This window comes from Zootoca vivipara, chromosome 1 (genome assembly GCF_965207765.1).
Source record: "Zootoca vivipara chromosome 1, rZooViv2.hap1.1, whole genome shotgun sequence".
Classification (NCBI taxonomy): Eukaryota; Metazoa; Chordata; class Lepidosauria; order Squamata; family Lacertidae; genus Zootoca; species Zootoca vivipara.
This window is the reverse complement of record NC_142582.1, coordinates 43325427-43343622: the sequence shown is the minus strand read 5'-3', so window position 1 is coordinate 43343622 and position 18196 is coordinate 43325427. Positions and strand designations below refer to the sequence as shown.

Here is an 18196-nt window from a genome sequence, read left to right as displayed (position 1 = left end):
CAGAGGTTTTCAACCGTTTTGAGTCCATGGCTCTCTTGACCAACTGCATTCTTTTTGCGGCACTCCTGTGGGACTCAGGAGCCCAGTTATGGGTCACCAGTTATGGGTCACCCCTTGCCTGCAGAGCTGGCAGCCGCTCACCTTTTTTCGAACACCCTCCCTTGTGGAGTCATCCCTCAGCCTCCTCTCTTCTCCCCTCTCCTTGGGAGTCCTCTGGGCAGCTGCTGCTGCTGCCGCAGTCCCTAGTCCCCGAGCTGCGTCCGCTGCCCACAGAGGCCTGGGAAGCACCCACTGGCCAGCCCCAGAGGCACCCTTCGCCTGGGGAACTTGTAGCCAAGGCTGCTGCAACAAACAGCGGTGCAAGCCTTTGGGAGGCAGAGATGCAAGAAGGCATCAGAGAAGGGAGGGAAAGAAAAAGGAGCAGAGGCCAGTGTTGCGCGCGGCACCCCTGCACATCATTGAAAACCGCTGGCCTAAGAAGATACCAAATTGACCTCCTGTGGTTCTTTTATAAAATAAATCACCACTTGTGGCGCCACAGCATTTGTTTCAACATACAATGCTTCTTCTTGTGACATCCTCCAGGTACTGGTCATTTCCCCAACAATTCAACACAGTCAGCTTTGTTATTGGACAGCATATACATATTGTTAATAAGAAAAATCCATTTAACATCAAGTTACTTTTGCAGGAGTTATTAGTTTGTTCTTTGATTATGTATTTTGTCTTATCATTTTGTTGTGAACTCCTGTGATCTTTGGATGAAGGGTGGTATACAAATTTAGTAATTAATAAATAATAATAATAATAATAATAATAATAATAATGGTGCCAGCATATGAAAGTAAACTTAAAGGTGTTGGACAAATTATTAAGGTATTATTATTTATTCCTTTTGTGTGCCACCTTGCCTTCCTCGGAGCAGAGGGGAAATAGGCAACAACAAACAAGCTTCCAGGCACCCAAGTCCAGTTTAGGGTTGGCCCGGGTCCAGGAATAAGTGGCTGTTGCTTGGTGAGTGGGAGCAGACTGGCACTCCATTCCCTGGCTCCCTAAAGGTAAAGATAAAGGGACCCCTGACCGTTAGGTCCAGTCGCGGACAACTCTGGGGTTGCGGCGCTCATCTCACTTTACTGGCCGAGGGAGCTGGCATACAGCTTCTGGGTCATGTGGCCAGCATGACAAAGCCGCTTCTGGTGAACCAGAGCAGCACATGGAAACGCTGTTTACCTTCCTGCCAGAGCGGTGCCTATTTATCTACTTGCACTTCGTGCTTTCCAGGAGCAGGGACTGAACAACAGGAGCTCACCCCATCGCGGGGATTCGAACCACCAACTTTCTTATTGGCAAGCCCTAGGCTCTGTGGTTTAGACCACAGCGCCACCCGTGTCCTACTGAGCCTCAAAGAGGTATAGAGAGATATTGATGATCTTGCTCGCCTCAGGCTGAGAAACACACACTGTGTCCAGCTCCTCAGCATCCTCCTCCACCTTTGCAGGGGGAACCTCTGCTCTGCACCCCCAACTTTCAGGGCCCCCCCTCAAATAATAAACATCATTCCTAACCACTCATCCTCTCCACCCACAACATACAATTCAGAGGTAGATTCTTACCACCACTCATCTGAAAACTTTGTGGTGCTTGGTCTCCAATTTCTGTTACCACATTCAAACAACTGGTGCCCACACAAAGCAAAGCCATATCATGCCTCCAATTTCCCCTGAAATGCCTGGTGAAAACAATGCATTTTCAGTTGTTGACTAAAGGTAGTGAGGGAGAGAGGCAGTGATATCTCCCAAAGAGAGTTCCAGAATTGAGGTGCTGTTTGCTGGATTTCAGTGGGTTAGCACTAGCGGTTAAGTATTAGAGACAGGCAAACTAGCTGTATTGCTCTTTGTCTTGTACTCTGATTTCCAGATGTATTCTCACACATTAGTTTACTTAACCAGTAATGGGTTCATATTTGTATGCTTCTATTTTTATAATTATTAATAACTCGACCTCTATGAACCTTGTGTGTATTCTTGGGGTTAAACTTTAGCTCTGAATCCTGCTTGGTCAAACTGCTGCTCCTGAATAATGTGAGCTTGTTGCTCAAGAGGCAGGGTTCTGGTTGTTTATCTCTTGCTTTCCTATCTAGCTAGCTCTTGCACACTATTCAGTGTACAACCCAGGATTCTCCTGGCTCAGGTTGAGTGGTGGCAGCATCTGCTGTGCAGGGGTGGTTTTACCCAAGTCATTTGGCACCTTCTATGCTAGGGGTGGCCACAGATCTACTCACAGAGTTAAAAACTGGCAGTGATCTACCCCCTTTAGGGGGTTCAGGTCAAAGTTGTTGAGCTTTTTCAATGAGGTGGTAAAATGTTGAACTTTTTTTAGGGGAGCCACAGTTGTTCTTTGGGGGAAGCCAATGATCTACCAGTGATCTACCGCAGACGTCACGTGATCTACTGGTAGATCACGATCTACCTGTTGGACATGCCTGTTCTAGTGCTCAGGTCTTGAGCACTGAAAGTCTCTTACAGCACCTATGTATGCCCATTTTGCCTGTTTGTAGTTGTCAAGTGAGCCAGGGCTAACAGATAAGTATAGTGGAGCTTGAAGGGCCATACAGTGGATCCACACTTCACTGAAGTGTAAATGGAAGTATCCTGTCCCCTGTGCTGAATGCTTATGAGTAGGAGTTTTTGGCCTAAGAGACATTTAAAAAAGTTGGTTAACCCTCCAGTGACTGAATGCAGTAGTGGGCATGACCAAAGTAGGTATGACCAACAGATATTCACACAAACATTAAACACACATACAACACCAACACACATTCAGATAAGTACAGTTTACCCAATACAAATTCACTCTTCTGTTGATTTCTCATCACTACGTTGGGCTGGGGGAAATTCCATTCCTCCTAGGCCAGCATGGTAATGGGGAGGAAGAATAGTCCTTCCTCTTCAGTTATCGGAACCTCTCCCCCATCCCCATCCCCATCCCATCACTGCAATGGGGAAGAAAGCTTTCCAATTACCTTGCAAAGTTGCCTCTTCTTCTAAGGTGGCATTAGTGCTTAGCAAAGAGGAAGGACTGTTTCCTTTGAGCTAACGCCTAGGAACAGCACTGCCCATGAGGGAGAAAAAGTACCTTTGTAGAATTAGTGGAGGTCCAGAGGGAAAAAAGCAGCACCCTTTGGCAGAGGGCTGGCTGGCTAGTCACAGGAAGCAGCTTTATAGGCTCGATGCTGTCCACAGGATTGCCACCCCTACTCCAGAGCAATGGGATTCTCGTATTTGTGGCACCTGCAATCAGGGGTAAAACCCTACCACACATTGACCATATTGAGAAGACTGTTCACTGTTGCGATCATCTGGTCTAGTACCTGCTCTGATATCAAGCATCTTCGACCCCTTGTCTAAAACTTCCACCTCCCACAACTTATTTTGCAGTAGGCGTCGTTGTCTTTTGTTTCCTTAAAAGTAAAACTGCTTCCAGTTGTTTACATTTGGGCTTTAAAAGAGCAACATTGCTACCAGACATTCAACCTAAGCCCTTCTTGCAGCTCCCAGTGAGGTGCCTTATCAACCTGTGTGCCCAGGTTCCCGGGCAAATATGGATTTAGGGCACTTCTGCAACACAGGATGCCAAGCCCAGGGGGTGCCACGGGGTGTCACAACTACTGTATGATGTAGTGCCCATGCAGAAGGGAAGGCAAGAGGTAGAGGGGTGCCATATTTTGGCCTTCCACCACTGAAATTTGAAAGATCAAAGTCCACCCCTTTCCTGGGTGGAATGAACTTCTACCATGTGCTTTTTTTGTAAGAGTCTTTAAAGCATTATTTAAAATTTAGTATCCTTATTGTGTAAGCTATGAGTACTTTCTAGGGAAATTTCTATTTTGAAAGAGGCTTCCAATTAGTGTTGACCACCTACTGATTTTATGGGCTACAGAGATGTAGCTTGCATTGCGTTGAAGGCCTGGGAGTTGGAGTTCATCAGTCCCGTCCCCCTCCCCCCCCAAATCATGTAAAGTTCAGGTATGATACTCTCACTATAAAGGTAAAGGGACCCCTGACCATTAGGTCCAGTCATGACCGACTCTGGAGTTGCGGCGCTCATCTCGCATTATTGGCCGAGGGAGCCGGTGTACAGCTTTCAGGTCATGTGGCCAGCATGACTAAGCCTCTTCTGGCGAACCAGAGCAGCACACGGAAACACTGTTTACCTTCCCGCTTGGAGTGGTCCCTATTTATCTACTTGCACTTGACGTGCTTTCGAACTGCTAGGTTGGCAGGAGCTGGGACCGAGCAGCGGGAGCTCACCCCGTTGCAGGGATTCGAACCGCCGACCTTCTGATCAGCAAGCCCTAGGCTCTGTGGTTTAACCCACAGCGCTATCCGCGTCCCCACTCTCATTATAAAAGTGTTTAAAATGTGTAAATATGTATAAAAATGCTTAAGGAAGCATTTAGTAAGTCTACATTTTACATAGGTAGGAACCCTCTGGCCCTCCCTATGTTGCTGAACTACAACATCCACAGTCTCTGACCTCTAGCTGCACTGGCTGCTGGGGATGATGAAAGTGGAATCCAACAACATCTGGAGGACCACAAGTTCCCCATTTCCTGTTTTTTTTTTAAAAAGAAGTTGAAGAAAATAAAGTGCCTGGATCTTCCATATCCCACACCAGCAGTAATTAGAAAGGCAAACAGATTTCCACTGCAATTACAGAGGGTGTAGCAAACAATGGATTGTGCCTCTTTTTTGTATGATATATGTTTTAAAGTAACAGATGATAAATGTATGTATGTATGTATGTATGTATATGCACTTTTAAACTCCCGCACATGGTGCATATTTGTTTTGTATTCAAGGAAGCAGCTCTAAATTTCCAGGTCTTCACTGTTCCAAAAAGTTGTTATTTGTCACTCCGAACATTCACAAACACCACTGTTAAACATCTTTTATAAATCTGCTTATAGAGCCAGAGAATCAAATATTACAATGTGTTTCTAGAGTCACTCTATCAGCTGTATTGAGACTGGGGTACCTTATTTCACTTGTGCGACACTCACACTTTTGTCTGCTTGTATCATTTATCAATTATAAGTTATCAATCATGCCACAGAAAGTGAACCCCAGACTAGTTCAAATGCATAACTGAACAATCACTAATGGAAAGCAAACTTGAAGGCCTCCTTTTTGTACCCAGGGAAATAATGGAAGCAATTCTGAAGTTTTCCCCTGCAGATGAAGGCAGATGACATTCCCTCCAGTTTCACATGGCAGTGCCGGATATTTTGAAATGCAAAAAGAGGGGAGAAGGGTGGACCTCAATATATATTTAATATAATAGGTTTATACTATTTGGTAGTCTATGATATTTATTTGGGTGGACGTGTGTATATCATAGCACCAGAAAGTTTAACAGTAGACTGTACTCCACTCCAGTGGCACCTTCTCAATCTATGTTTCCATCTTTCTTATTTGTTGCTTTTCCAAACTGTTTATTAACGGACACAAAGGGAAAAAAGAGACTGAGAGGTTGGCCTATTTGTAATTCTTATTCTGTCCTCTGTTTCGTCTTCTTCCTATCAACATAGCAGTGTATGATGTACTGAGAACTACTCCAACCTGACCCGCGGATTCTGGGTAAAATCATTCACCTTGATCAAGCCGTCTGGCCCAATGCTGTGTAGGGAACATAAAAATAAAATAGAGGTTTGCTCAGTCAGCAATACTTGATCTTTATGAAACATTCTAAACTTTTATCTCACAAACATAACTGGAGCACCATTTTCTGTCTTTTCAGATGACATTCTTCCTTCTACCTCAGTAAAGCACAGGTTTTAAAAGAACTGAATTGAGTGCAGGCAGCGTTGTCGAAATTAGTCTGTGAGTTGAGGAATGCCACAAGGTGGCAGCAGCCATATATAATTTGAAATACAGGATGCTTTGACGCAAAACACTCTTCCCAAGACTGAGCCCAAAGGGGATAGGAAAGTTGGGATTTAAAACGTATGTGTAAATAAGCAATTCTTGCTATCAGTGGCCATGACAGTAGCTAGCGGTAACTATAATAAATCAGGGATTATGATCAAAATATTTCTAAGGAGACCCTGCAACCTCAATGGGCATGGAAACGTATTTTAAATTCTTAAGTACCAGAGTCAACAGGTATAGTGGTTAGAGTGGTGGACTGGGACATGGTGGACAAGGGTTCAAATCCCCACTCAAGTCATGAAGCTCACTGGGTGACCTTGGGTCAGTCACTGACTCACAGAATTGTGAGGATAAAATGGGGAGGGGGAGAAACATGTACACCAGCTTGAATTCCTTGATGAGGCTTCCAACTCTCCGAAACAGATGAGTGACAGAGAAAAGGAAAGTTCCATTGCTATGCTAGCATAACAGAAGTGCTGGACACAACCCCAAGTTTTTAGAGGCATGGTATATCAAATTGGGATTTTTTTCTAGTCCTGATTATTCTGTTTAATGTGAGGATGTCCTGTCCTGTGAACAAACTGGCCATAGGACTTAGCCATATCTGTCCCTATAGCTGTAAAAACTACTGCACTTCAATACCATACAAGAGGATAAAACCTACCGTATGATGCAAATAGCCACACGCCTTGACATTTACGTTAGCTGTATGTATTAGATATACTGGGGTTACTTACATCTCCTGCTCAATATAATTCAGCATTCGACTAACATGAGATGCTGAAATCTCCCCATCCACTTCAGCGATGTAAGTGTAGAGAAACTGGAAAGTGCTGAAGGGGATTCGGGCGGGTCCACTGTCATTCTCATTGGATAAAACCTCACATATTATCTTCAGAGTTTTTGCAATAGTCTATTAAAAAGATAAGAAGAATTAGTATCTAAGTTTGCCATTCATAATAAAGCAACTAGTTATTATGTATTTCTAGAAATACAAAAAAAAGAAAAAAAAGAGTTCGGTGTCTGGCTATAAAGCCAGAAAGCGGGGATAGCCATCGTGGTGCCCACCAGATGTTGTGGCCCAACTCTCTTCAGCCTTCCCCAATTGGGAAATGGTCAGGGATGGTGAGAGTTGCTGTCCAAAACGTCTGGAGGGCCCCACATTGGCTACCATACCCTACCATAAACAGAAGAGTGAGCAACTGTTTTATTCATGTGACTCAGCTAAACAGTCACAGCTTCTTTGCCAGAATTCCTGAGAATTATAGGTAGGTGGTAAGTATAGTTCTGGATAAAACCACTATCCTGTGGTGGTTTATGGTGTAGTGATTAGAATAGGGGAATGCCAGGTTCAAATCTCCACACAATTATGAAGCTCTGAGGTGAGTTTGGGTCATCATGATTTCCCGGCCTAGTCTTACCTCACAGGGTTATTGTGAGGAGGATAATAAGGGAGTGGAGGGCCTTGTACAAATTTTGTGAAGCTTAAATTTTTAAGGTAGATGTTTATTGATAAACATCTCTATTATGAAGGAAAGCCACACCAAGAATGCAGTTCAATTATAATGTGCTAAGATGTATCAAAGAACAGTGGCCACAGGGCAGAGTTACTGTAATACTAATGATTTCAGTGGTATTAAGCACACTTTAATATCTGTTAGACTGCAGCCAATTACTATATAGATTGGGATTTATATACTCTCTTAAAAATCTATATTGGTACTTTATAATAACAGTAATAGAGTAATAGACTTTCCTAGAGAAGATATCCTTATGTACAATAACATTGTACATAAGGATATCTTCTCTAGGAAAGTCGATGTTTTAGTTGCTCTGTTTTCGTAAATGACTATTTCCTGAAAATTTCCCTTTACTCAGTAGATACTCTTAATTGATTTCTTATTGGCCTGTGCCTTATATACTCCTTCCTGCCTGGAAGAAGCCAATGCGAGTGTGGGTAGGCTGAGATGAGCCTGGAAGCTTGTTCCCTAAGAGACTACAGTTATGCTGCACACCACACAAGACTGTGATAAGTGAGTTTTGACTGTCAGCAGCAGGGTAGGCTATGCATTTAAAATCCCCTAAAGATATGAAAATACCAACATGGTGATAAGAATTAGATATACCGTATATAAGTAAAGTGAATAATTTTTTCTGTCTGAATGAATCCCCCTCCTCCCTGATAACATGGTTGAGTTTGGGGAAAAGAACAGGAAATAAAAAGCATAAAGAATTTTGTTGTGCCACCAAATCTGTAGGAACCAAGGAAGTGGAAAGCTAAGTGACACACCAACAAACATAGTCAGATGAACAAAAAAAACAATATCTATTAGCTGTGTCTGCTTTTTATCTTTTGCTCACCTGAAGTCAAAAATCTTCTCTGAAATCAGAATTATCTCCACAGCTGCTAACTGTAATGTTATAAATATAAGATTATGACTTCAGGTGAGGAAGAAGACTGCAGGAACAGACAAATTCACAAACACAAAAAGCCAGATTCATAAATGGTGCCCCTAGTAAAACAGGCTAAAGGGCAGGAGAGAGAAACAGAAAATACAACGGATTATGATAAAGTTTTGGATGCAACAGATTACAACAGTTCATTCCGAGAGATACGTTAATTAGCCTATATTAATACAATCAGTGGTGATATGAAGAGTAATGTTAACCCACACTGTTAAGCGTCTTTATAGCATTAGATGCACTTCTGCAGATAATCAGGACAGCTGCAACAGTGGGATTCTTAGGGCTTCTACCATGTTGTGTGAATGTGGCAAACCGTGATTAGCTGGACGTTACTGTATACCAATCCAGCTTTATTCCATGTAAATTTGCAATCTCCCTTTGTTACATGTAAAATTACAGTAGATGTATTTCATAAATCGTTCTGACTACATATTCAAATGTTATATAACTAATTCAGGTACATGTAGTCCAGTTACTGTATTGGCCCGAATATAAGCTGCACCCAAATATAAGCCGCACCTTTAAAATTGGAGGGGGGGAACCACCGAATATAAGCCGCTCCATTCCTCACTGTTCCTGCATACTGGGGGGGGGGGAGCTGCGCTGTGTTGGCGGCAGCCTTTCCCCTTCCTCGCTCTCTCTCTCCCCCTTCCTGGCCTTGGGGAAGGTGCAGCTTTGCCGCACTCCTGGTACTGTTTGCCCCGCGCTCCTGGCTGCATACGTAAGGTTGCGAATATAAACCACACTTAAACTTTTCATGGTCGGAATTTGAGAAAAAAATGAGGCTTATATTCAGGCCAAGATGGTAAATTTATTTACTTATCTAGCATTTCAGTAGTAATTATTAAAATATTTAAAAATCTACTTTTACTACACAAGTCAAATGCTAGACTCATAGTATCATTTACATACTACTTTATAATCTGTAGACTTCTTTTACAATTTTTCTTTGCCTTCATTAACAACCCTATGATATACTATAGAATACAAATCTAAAACTCTTGACTTGTGAAAGCATATCTAAAAAATGGTGCCTTTAGTTCAGAGATTGGGGACCTGTGCTTCTTCAGATGTTGGTATCTGAAGAAGTGTGCATGCACACGAAAGCTCATACCTAAGACAAACTTAGTTGGTCTCTAAGGTGCTACTGGAAGGATTTTTTAATTTTGTTTTTTCTTCAGATGTTGTTAGACTATAATGCTATATACTGTACCTCTCTCATGTTCCTCCAACCACCACTTACATGCCTTTTAAAAAGTAAAAATTTCGAGAAGAGACTTTATTATCAGTTGGAAGCAATTGAAAATGAAGCTGTAAACTAGGAGCAAGAACCAGAAAGCAAGGGAGCAGACCCTGCCTGCTTTCAGGGGGAGCTTTGGGTAATCTTTGGTAGTGTGGCGCCTTGAGTAAGGTCAAAATTTGGCGCCCCCAAATCAATCTTCTCTGTGATGAATCTTATCAATTTTGCATCCCCTCAGCCATTCTTGCCTCACTGGCCATGCTGTAAGGGAAGTTATTTAGTCTTGGCCAGCTATGCGCAAAGGACTACCAGGGAGGGACACAGAGCCAGCCCTGTAGGGGGGGCAGGTCAGGAGAGGAAGCAAAACCAGCCTCGCTGTCAGGTAAATTCCATAAGACAACAGGGCAAACTTAGTTTATGGTAAGGTGGAGGGAAACTGTGGAGTGCTCACTAAACATGGCATTGAATCCTCCCTTGTTCTTATTAGCCATTTATATTAACTGAACTCATGCAAAAAAGCACATATTATTAACAGTATCTCATAAAGTCTGCAGTCCCAGACACACTTACATAGACTTAAATTCCACCAAAATCAGTGGGTTTTATTTCAGAGTGAACACTACTAAGATTGGGCTTGAAATTTTAAAAATAATTGATAAAGTTTCCTAAGGTTTGATTTTGAAAATTTTCTTTAACTATTTATTGTATTACTACTAATATATTTTTCATGTCTGTCTACTTAAACTGTCCCTATTATTCATTATAAAGCAATAATTTCTGTGGAATATGTTTATGAATGAGGGAGAGGCCTAAATATCCATACAATATTATCTTACGTTGGTCCAATTTAATTATTCAAATTGCAAAAGTAAAGATTGGGTTGCTGTTGTTTTTTTTAAAATCTAGGCTATTAAGGGAGATCAGTATTACTTGTGATTCATCCAAAAGAAAGCCCACCAGACAAATATGGTGTAACAAAATCCAGTATTGAAACTCATCTGGGATCTTGTGCAGTTGCCATGGAAAAGAGGGGGAGAAAGGGTGGAGACTGTAGCTGTTAGCTGGTGAACTATCTAAAGGTAGAAGGGCTTTTACAAAGCGTAGGGAAAGTATGTACAGTGTAGGGAATAGGACAACTCGGCCACTAAGGGTGACCCTCCCAACAGCACCAGATTTACTGCAATGTGAAAATCTCCTCTGTCCCTTTTAATTCTTCACACAACAGCAGAATACAGTGGTAGAATCCAAGCTTGGGGGGGGGAATTGTAGAGTGGATTGTAACAATTCAAACTGATGTTTAGAATTGCCATTCACAGTAAGAAGAAAATTAGGACTCTGAGGACCAAAGTACTTTACTGGCCTGCTCCTTGCTGTGCTACTTTTCAACTTGTATTTTTAAAAACTCGCAGCAGAATATTTTTAAAAAAGTGATTCCCCCTACACCTGAAATGGTACCCATTTACTACCACTTCTGAAATCTATAGCCTCTTTCCCAGCTCTTTCTGCTCTGTGGGTGACGCCATATTAAGAACAAATGGGCAGCTAAGGTATTCTTTCTCCATTAACCCAGGTAATACCTTCATACAACAGTCCAATAAGTTGTGGTGGTTGTTCTCACTTTCCTTCTGTTCTGGGACTGCAAAAATATGGGAAGGGAGGCTGCTGTAGGAAGGCCCGTTAGGTGGCAGCTGGTTCTGCCACTCACTGGTTCCTGAATGAAACTACAAGCTCTTAATAATAATCCACATGACATGGACCCACTAAAAGTACTGTAAATACTAATTATTTAAGGAATCTAAACATATAGGAAATTCAAAAGAAAAGGAACTTACAACTCCAAGAGAGCTGCAGGCCAGAGCTAAAAACTTGAGCCATTCAATTTCTTCAGTAAAGTGTCCAACGTTCATAATACTGTCAAATAGGTCTGTAGGAAGATTGAGCACCTTCCACATCTGGGCTAGCTCATCTACGTGGATTATCAGCCTCCCGCCCACCTGGAAAGAAATATTGGCAATATCTATCATAAGTGAATAAATGACTGCAGGTTTTTTTTTTATCTAGATCTCGTCACCTGCTTTAGTGCCAGGAATTCCTTCCTAATTGTACAAATTTCAGAGATGGTAAGCATTCTGTTTACTTTGTAGAATCAGTAAAAATAAATTAAAATGTGTGAGATCACGGAACTAAGATACAATTTAGCAAATTGGGATGTTGGTTGAATCCTTGCTCTGTTCTTTGTAAAAAGGAGTATGCTGCTTCTTTGATTTTTTTTTACTGCAAGTGTCCAGGCAAAGAATGAGACAGAAATGCCACAGACATGTACTAACTGTTTTAGAAAATGTTGTGCTGAGTTTGTATTAACTGTGGTTCTGCTTTGCACCATGACATCTTCTTGTACTCCCCCCAGAAAGTAAGTAGTCAGGATGTAATCATGTCTGCATCTTCTCAGTTCTGTGATGGGCCAGGATATCCTTGCTTATTTGTATATGCCAATTTATCAATATATTAATACATAACTGTCTGGTACCGAGACCGAGCCTTAATTATAAGGTGATATACACAAACCTAATCTTTTGAAAATGGACCAGGTGACATTCAAACTGCTGTTATGCTGACTTGACATCTACTACTAGGCTGCAAAACACTGAGGGTGCAGGTACTGGGGTGGTGCAGCTGCACCAAGAACTAATTCACCTTCTGCTTCTAGTCTACTACATGGCTGCACCAGAATTGTTTGATTCTAAACTTGCAAAAACAAGTACAGGACTGCTGCTTTTACTGAAGATTCCTACTGTGCAAGAAGGAGAAATTGGACTTACACAGTCCACTTTTCTTGGCAGGGGAAAACTATATCTTAGGACCCCACTGCTGGATAATATGCTAATGCTTCTGTATCTTATTTATTGATTGATTTATTAGATTTATATCCCAGCCTTCCTCTGAAAAGCTGCAAGGGGTCTCACTCTCTTTGTTCATTCCAAATTCAGTAGATGGTGCTTGAACTCATAGTAGCAAATATTTAAGAAATAAGTTTGTGAGATTGCACTGATGGGCCATGTGCTTTGAGATTATTCCACCATTTTGCTGTTTCAATATTCAGTGTGCAGCTGTTGAAAAATTTATGACATGGCACAGTTTTAAGAGTTGTCCACAGCAGGTCTACTGCCCTTCAGTGTGTTGTTTTAAACCATTCACTGTGAGTTGTGCAGCACTGTCCTGAAATGTTTACTCAAACATAAGCTCTACTTCTGAGTAAGCATATTTAGGATTACAGCCTTAGTATACAGCCATAACCTTGGGAAGCAGTATTTTTTGGGGGAAGATTTAACTATGATGATGGGCTCTATAGCTCTCTGTTTCTTGTGTAGGCTGTGCAATTTGTACAAACAATGCTACGGTAGGTTTTCCTTATGTATCAAGTGTCCCAAAGAAGAGGACCAGGTAGATGAGGGTCATGTGGATCTTGAATGGGCCTGTAGAAGAGCAGGCAGGGGCTTTGGAACAATATGTTGCCGCTGTCCACTTGGGAATAAATGATGCCATTAACACTGGGGATGTCTATTTTGGGGATATTATCACCCACCCGGTTAATGAAATTGGTATGCTGTGTCTGCTTTTGAGTGCCATTGTGGGCACAATAAGAATATAGGAATGCAATCATACACACAGGGGAGAATGCCCTAGATATGCAGGAGTATATATTTTGAAAACGACCTTTGTACCCCAGAACAAGAAAGGACACAGGGATGCACATGGCTCTCAGCTCTCTAGAGTTAGCTGAAGGGAAGCAAGCAGTTGTCTTTCAACTGGAGGCCTGAAATGTGTTTAAATGTGTACAAATCTCCCAGGTCATTTTCTCTTCTCTAGATCCTTTGAATTGTCAGGTGGCATTTGTCCTTTCATGGTTAACCCACACTTCCCATTGCTTTGTACTTTCTGGGCACTGGTCTGGGCTTTTCAGGTCCATATCTGAGTGGTTTTTGTCCCAGGGCTTTCCCCAGGAAAACTCTTGTTTTACCCCTGAATCAGAACAAACTGCAATCTGGAGAAAACCTGCTTGCCGTTTGTTCCAATTCAGTGGTAAAATATGGGTTTTTCTGGAGAAGGCGCCAGGGCCAAAAATAATAAATAAGTAACCACTTGGACACAGACTTGGAAAGCCCAGACTTGTACCTAGGAAGCACAAAGCAAAGGTAAGCAGGGTGCTTCCCAGATTGGTAACTGAGGGTAAGATAGGAGTATGCTTGAATGGAGAAGCAATATCTCTGCACATTATAGTTTTCAGAGGAGTGCACAATTGGTTATACATTTGAGTGAGCACCTGCATTTTGGATGCACATCTGCTTTTGGAGCCTGATTTCTCACGGGCACACACGTACTAAAGTTTCTAGGGATTATTTGAGCTGCAGGTTGTCAGTCACAGACACCTGTAGAATCTTCATGACTTCGAATCTGCCACTTGAATTAATAAACTGCTGTATATTTCTCTGCCACTCTAAAGTGTACTCCAGGGCTATAAAATATTATAGGTCATGCTAAAATGATCTTTCCATCATCACAAGCATTTCTGCTGGCCAAACAAAATCATCTGCCATCTCCTCCCCCACCCTGCACACTGTTCTAGGGATTCGAGGAGGGTGGCAGGGGGAAGAGGGGGAGGAAGTCCCATTGTGCTAAGTGGGACTCATTGTGGTGCACCCTGCTAGCTCAACAACCTAGTTGAAAATGGCCCATAATACCTGGGCTACAGGGGCATCATCTTGCCCTCAGCATTGTGGATGCCCATCGCTGTAATGTGGGCTCCTCCAAAAATGAACACGACATTGCACGTTGTGTGTGTGACATCACATGCACCATGTGCAAGTGATGTTGCAATGGCTGCTCCTCTTCTTTTCTGCGGGGAGGGGCACGGACTTAGAGGCAGAGAGACTGCCTCCACGTCCGAGCCCCCGCCCTGGAAAAGGGTGCATTGCTTGCTGTCTGTGGAGGGTGGAGCGAACTGCTTCTCTCTCTGAAGCAGCGCTACAGAGGCTAGCTGGCTGCCTCTCTCCAGCTTTGCTCATTGACTTTGTGGGTGCTCAGCCCCCACATTTATATCCCCTGGAGTTGGCTTCTATGCTGGGCTATCATTGGGTATAGATGAACTAAACACTGGAGTAATTGATTGCATTGCATTGTGCTTACAGTTACAGAAAGAAGCTGGTCATGCTGCTGAAGAGAACTTTATCATGCTGATTCTCCATTTTCTTCTGTGTAACAAGGGGATGAGAACACTTGAGAGGATGCTATTGATAATGGGTAGGGAACCCTTTTCAATTCCCTTTTATGCAATCTTCTGAGGGCCACATGTTAGCAGTGGGCAGGACCAAAGCAAAAGCGGGTGGAGCGGCCTGTGGAGAAACTTGAGGGCCAGATAGAAATCCCCAAGTCCTAGTATAGGTGGCTTGCTCCTTATGTGGTTGCATGCAGAGAGTGACAAGCAAGTTACTACTTTGTAAGTTGTCATCAGTATTCATTGTTTGAGTTCTCACAGGATGGTGAACTGTAACCGATGACTTACTATAAACATGACCATCTGGGTTGCTTTGCTTCTCCCTGGCACACAAGGGAAACAAACCACAATTCCTGACTTAGCATTGTGTCCAAACCAGGGCTCCAAACAAACCACAATCAATATGCTAAGTACAAACTTTGGTGGTTTGCTTGGAGCAAAATGAACCACTATCTCTGGTTTGCATGTAATGTTAAGCCATGGTTTATTTCTCCCCAGGGAGGAGCAAAGCAGCTCAGATTGGCCCATTCAGAGTAATACATGAATTGTTGTTTACCTTGAGGTGCAAATGAAGTCAGTGTTTAAAATTAGAGTGTGCTCACCTATGTGTATCAAGAGGGTTGTGGAACTAGGCTTGAATGTAATAAAATTAAAGGCATTATGAAGAGCAATAATCTTTTAAACAGCCCTCCTACTTTGGCAGACGTCTTGTAACCTTGACATCTTGTAATTCTGTCTGTATGCATCTTACAATGCGAACAAAAAGTAGCAGATATAAGACTGAAGGCAATTACTGGAACCGTGTCCAAAACCAATATGAAATAGTAGAGTACAAACACTCAAGCCTCTTATGTACTTGCCCCAAAATGGAAAGGAGATGTTTCTTACTCTCTGGTGTAAGACCTTCAAGAGCTCTGGTGTAAGCTCTGCACAGTTTGATAAAGGGACTCTATCTGGTCGTTCTCTTACAGGAGGATTCTCTCCACGGGCCATAGCACTAAAATAGCTAGACAGAAAGAAAAGGAAAACAGGTGTTTGCATTTTAGAAAAATATGTTAACAAAAAGTGTGACTCGGAATTTGGCTATTTATTTTCAAGTTTGTAAACAACATATTAAAGCTCAACAGTGAAAACTCATAAAGTATGCATATCAAAAGGACATAGCTTGAAGACACATGACACAGCATCCTTACTGAAATTTAGCAGCTCAATTCTGGTTAGTGATGGATAGGGGACAGCCTGGAAACTATGTAAGCCGCCTTCCTACAATGAGGAAAGGTAGGATATTGTAATACAGTGGTACCTTGGTTCTCAAACTTAACCCATTTTGGGAGTCTGTTCGACTCTTGAAACTGTTCGAAAACCAAGGCGTGGCTTCCGATTGGCTGCAGGAGACTACCAAGGTACCACTGTATAAGGGTGGGAAGCCTGTGACCTTCTGGATATTGTTGGTCTGGAACTCCCATTATCTCTGATCATTGACTATGGTGGCTGTTACTGGCTGGAGTTCGACAACATCTGGAGGGTCAAAGGTTCTCCCCACTTGTCATGGTGGTAGCTGATAATGGGAGGGAGAACTGCATGAGAGGAACAGGCCTGATTGTAGCCTCTTTGCAGTAAAAGGGCATTTCCTCTCCCTCACTGCCTTCTGCCTTAATTTGTATAACCACTGAGGCTGGTGATGTGCCACTGGCTGTGCTTCTCCATCAAACTCTACCATTGCTACACCCACCCACCCCATTCACATACAACACAAAGAACGCTACAGCCAACCACAAATGAACAACCATATCCTAGGCCAATCCGAACATCTCTCACCACCAAAGGAACGCAAGCAAACAGCAGAAAACCTACACAAGTGACGCTTACAAAACAAAAAACCCACATACACTAAGCAAAATAGAAACATAGTCACCCCACCCCACACACCCTCCCCATCTACCTCTTCCCCCCCTTCTTCCCAATGTCTCAACAAATGAAACTGATTTGTAAGGATGTTACGAGAGACACTGCACATATTTTTATAAGCCAAGAAAATCTTCAATAATAACAATAAACTCTACCACTGCTGGCCAGGAGTTAGGATTGCAGTCTGAACTATTATTTATGCTTAATTTGAAATGTGGTTGTCTGTCCATCGTGGCGGGTAGTGCTTATGTATGCTGGGTAGTAGAGCTTTAATTATTTGGCTATGACAGTGATAGCAGTTTTTGTTAACATACTACAGTTTTGCAATACTCCCACCCACATTGATCTTGGTGTTTTTGGTTTCGTTTTGCAAAAACCGCTTGAAGATGTTGCATGTGGGAAAATGAAAGTCGTGTGTGGTCTATATTCCTTTAGGTTTCAGGGGATATATTTTCTCTGGATTTGTTATTTACTGTAACCTAGGGTTTCTTGAGCGATGTTTTGCTCCCTGAACTTATTTCACCAAGGGTCCCTTGTGGCAAGCATAGGGCAGTTCTTCATAAAATGGTGCTGGTCATTCTTTATTGAAAGCTGCATTAATTCCCGATACCAAATAATTGCTACCCATCTTTGCCTGAAAAATGTGTGTTCTCAAAAAGTAGGGGGGAAATGCCATAAACGTAGAATTCCACAAGTAAACCTATAAACTATTAAGTACGGTATAGTATCAGTTTTAAGGATTCAGCTTTTTAGAGTAAAATATTAAACTTACTCAGAAGACCATTGGATCAGATCTGGAGGCTGTGTCCGAATGGCAGCTTTTGTAAACTGCTTCAACAAATCTGGAAGCTCCGGAGGGATGCATACTTGTTTGTCTGTTTGTGGCATAATTCCTGTGCCTGTTAGAAAAGAATAGCAACCTTCTCTGTTAAGTGTGGGAAAACATTGCAATTTCCCATTGAAACAAGCCTCCTGTCAAAGTTCTTCTTCAACCTACCAACTTGTGCGGTGCTGTAAAAATGTTGAAAAACAGAAGGCAGGCAGTACCACGCAAGAAAAGCACAGAACCTTTTACTAAAAACTATTAAACTTGAGTTCTTACTCATTTCACTAAATCACTTTGTATTTTATAACCTTGCATAATAGTAGCTATATAATTGTAGATTTTACATTTCTACTGTTGGGGAATCCTCCCCCTGCTGAATTTGTCTGGTAATGAACTTCTGTGTGCCTGTTATGAAGTCCCTGAACATTGCGCAGATTTCTAGAGTGCATTATCAGTGCGTCTAAGGTGCTGTTGGGCCCATCCATTATCATCACTCATAAAAAGAATGTACCCTTGACCATGTCCAATATGCCATGTAGTTGTGCTTTCTAGGT

General features: G+C 42.3%; 1 protein-coding gene across 1 annotated transcript; it reads right to left on the bottom strand.

The window, feature by feature from the left end:
- Positions 1-5611: 5611 nt before the first annotated feature.
- Positions 5612-17704, bottom strand: LOC118091840 (ropporin-1). Its single transcript, XM_035129317.3, has 5 exons — positions 17589-17704; positions 15797-15914; positions 11469-11630; positions 6668-6843; positions 5612-5678 (listed from the first exon to the last, which is right to left on the bottom strand). Exons 1-5 carry the CDS (start codon positions 17702-17704, stop codon positions 5612-5614), a joined length of 639 nt encoding a protein of 212 aa, XP_034985208.1.
- Between the last annotated feature and the right edge of the window lie 492 nt (positions 17705-18196).

Excerpts from the sequence above, each read along its gene's own strand:
- LOC118091840 (XM_035129317.3), bottom strand. The coding sequence starts at position 17,704 with ATGCCACAAACAGACAAACAAGTATGCATCCCTCCGGAGCTTCCAGAT. Across the intron at positions 15,915-17,588 it reads CTGATCCAATGGTCTTCTGA|CTATTTTAGTGCTATGGCCC; the intron begins GTAAGTTTAATA and ends CTTTCTGTCTAG. Across the intron at positions 11,631-15,796 it reads TGAAGGTCTTACACCAGAGA|GTGGGCGGGAGGCTGATAAT; the intron begins GTAAGAAACATC and ends ATTTCTTTCCAG.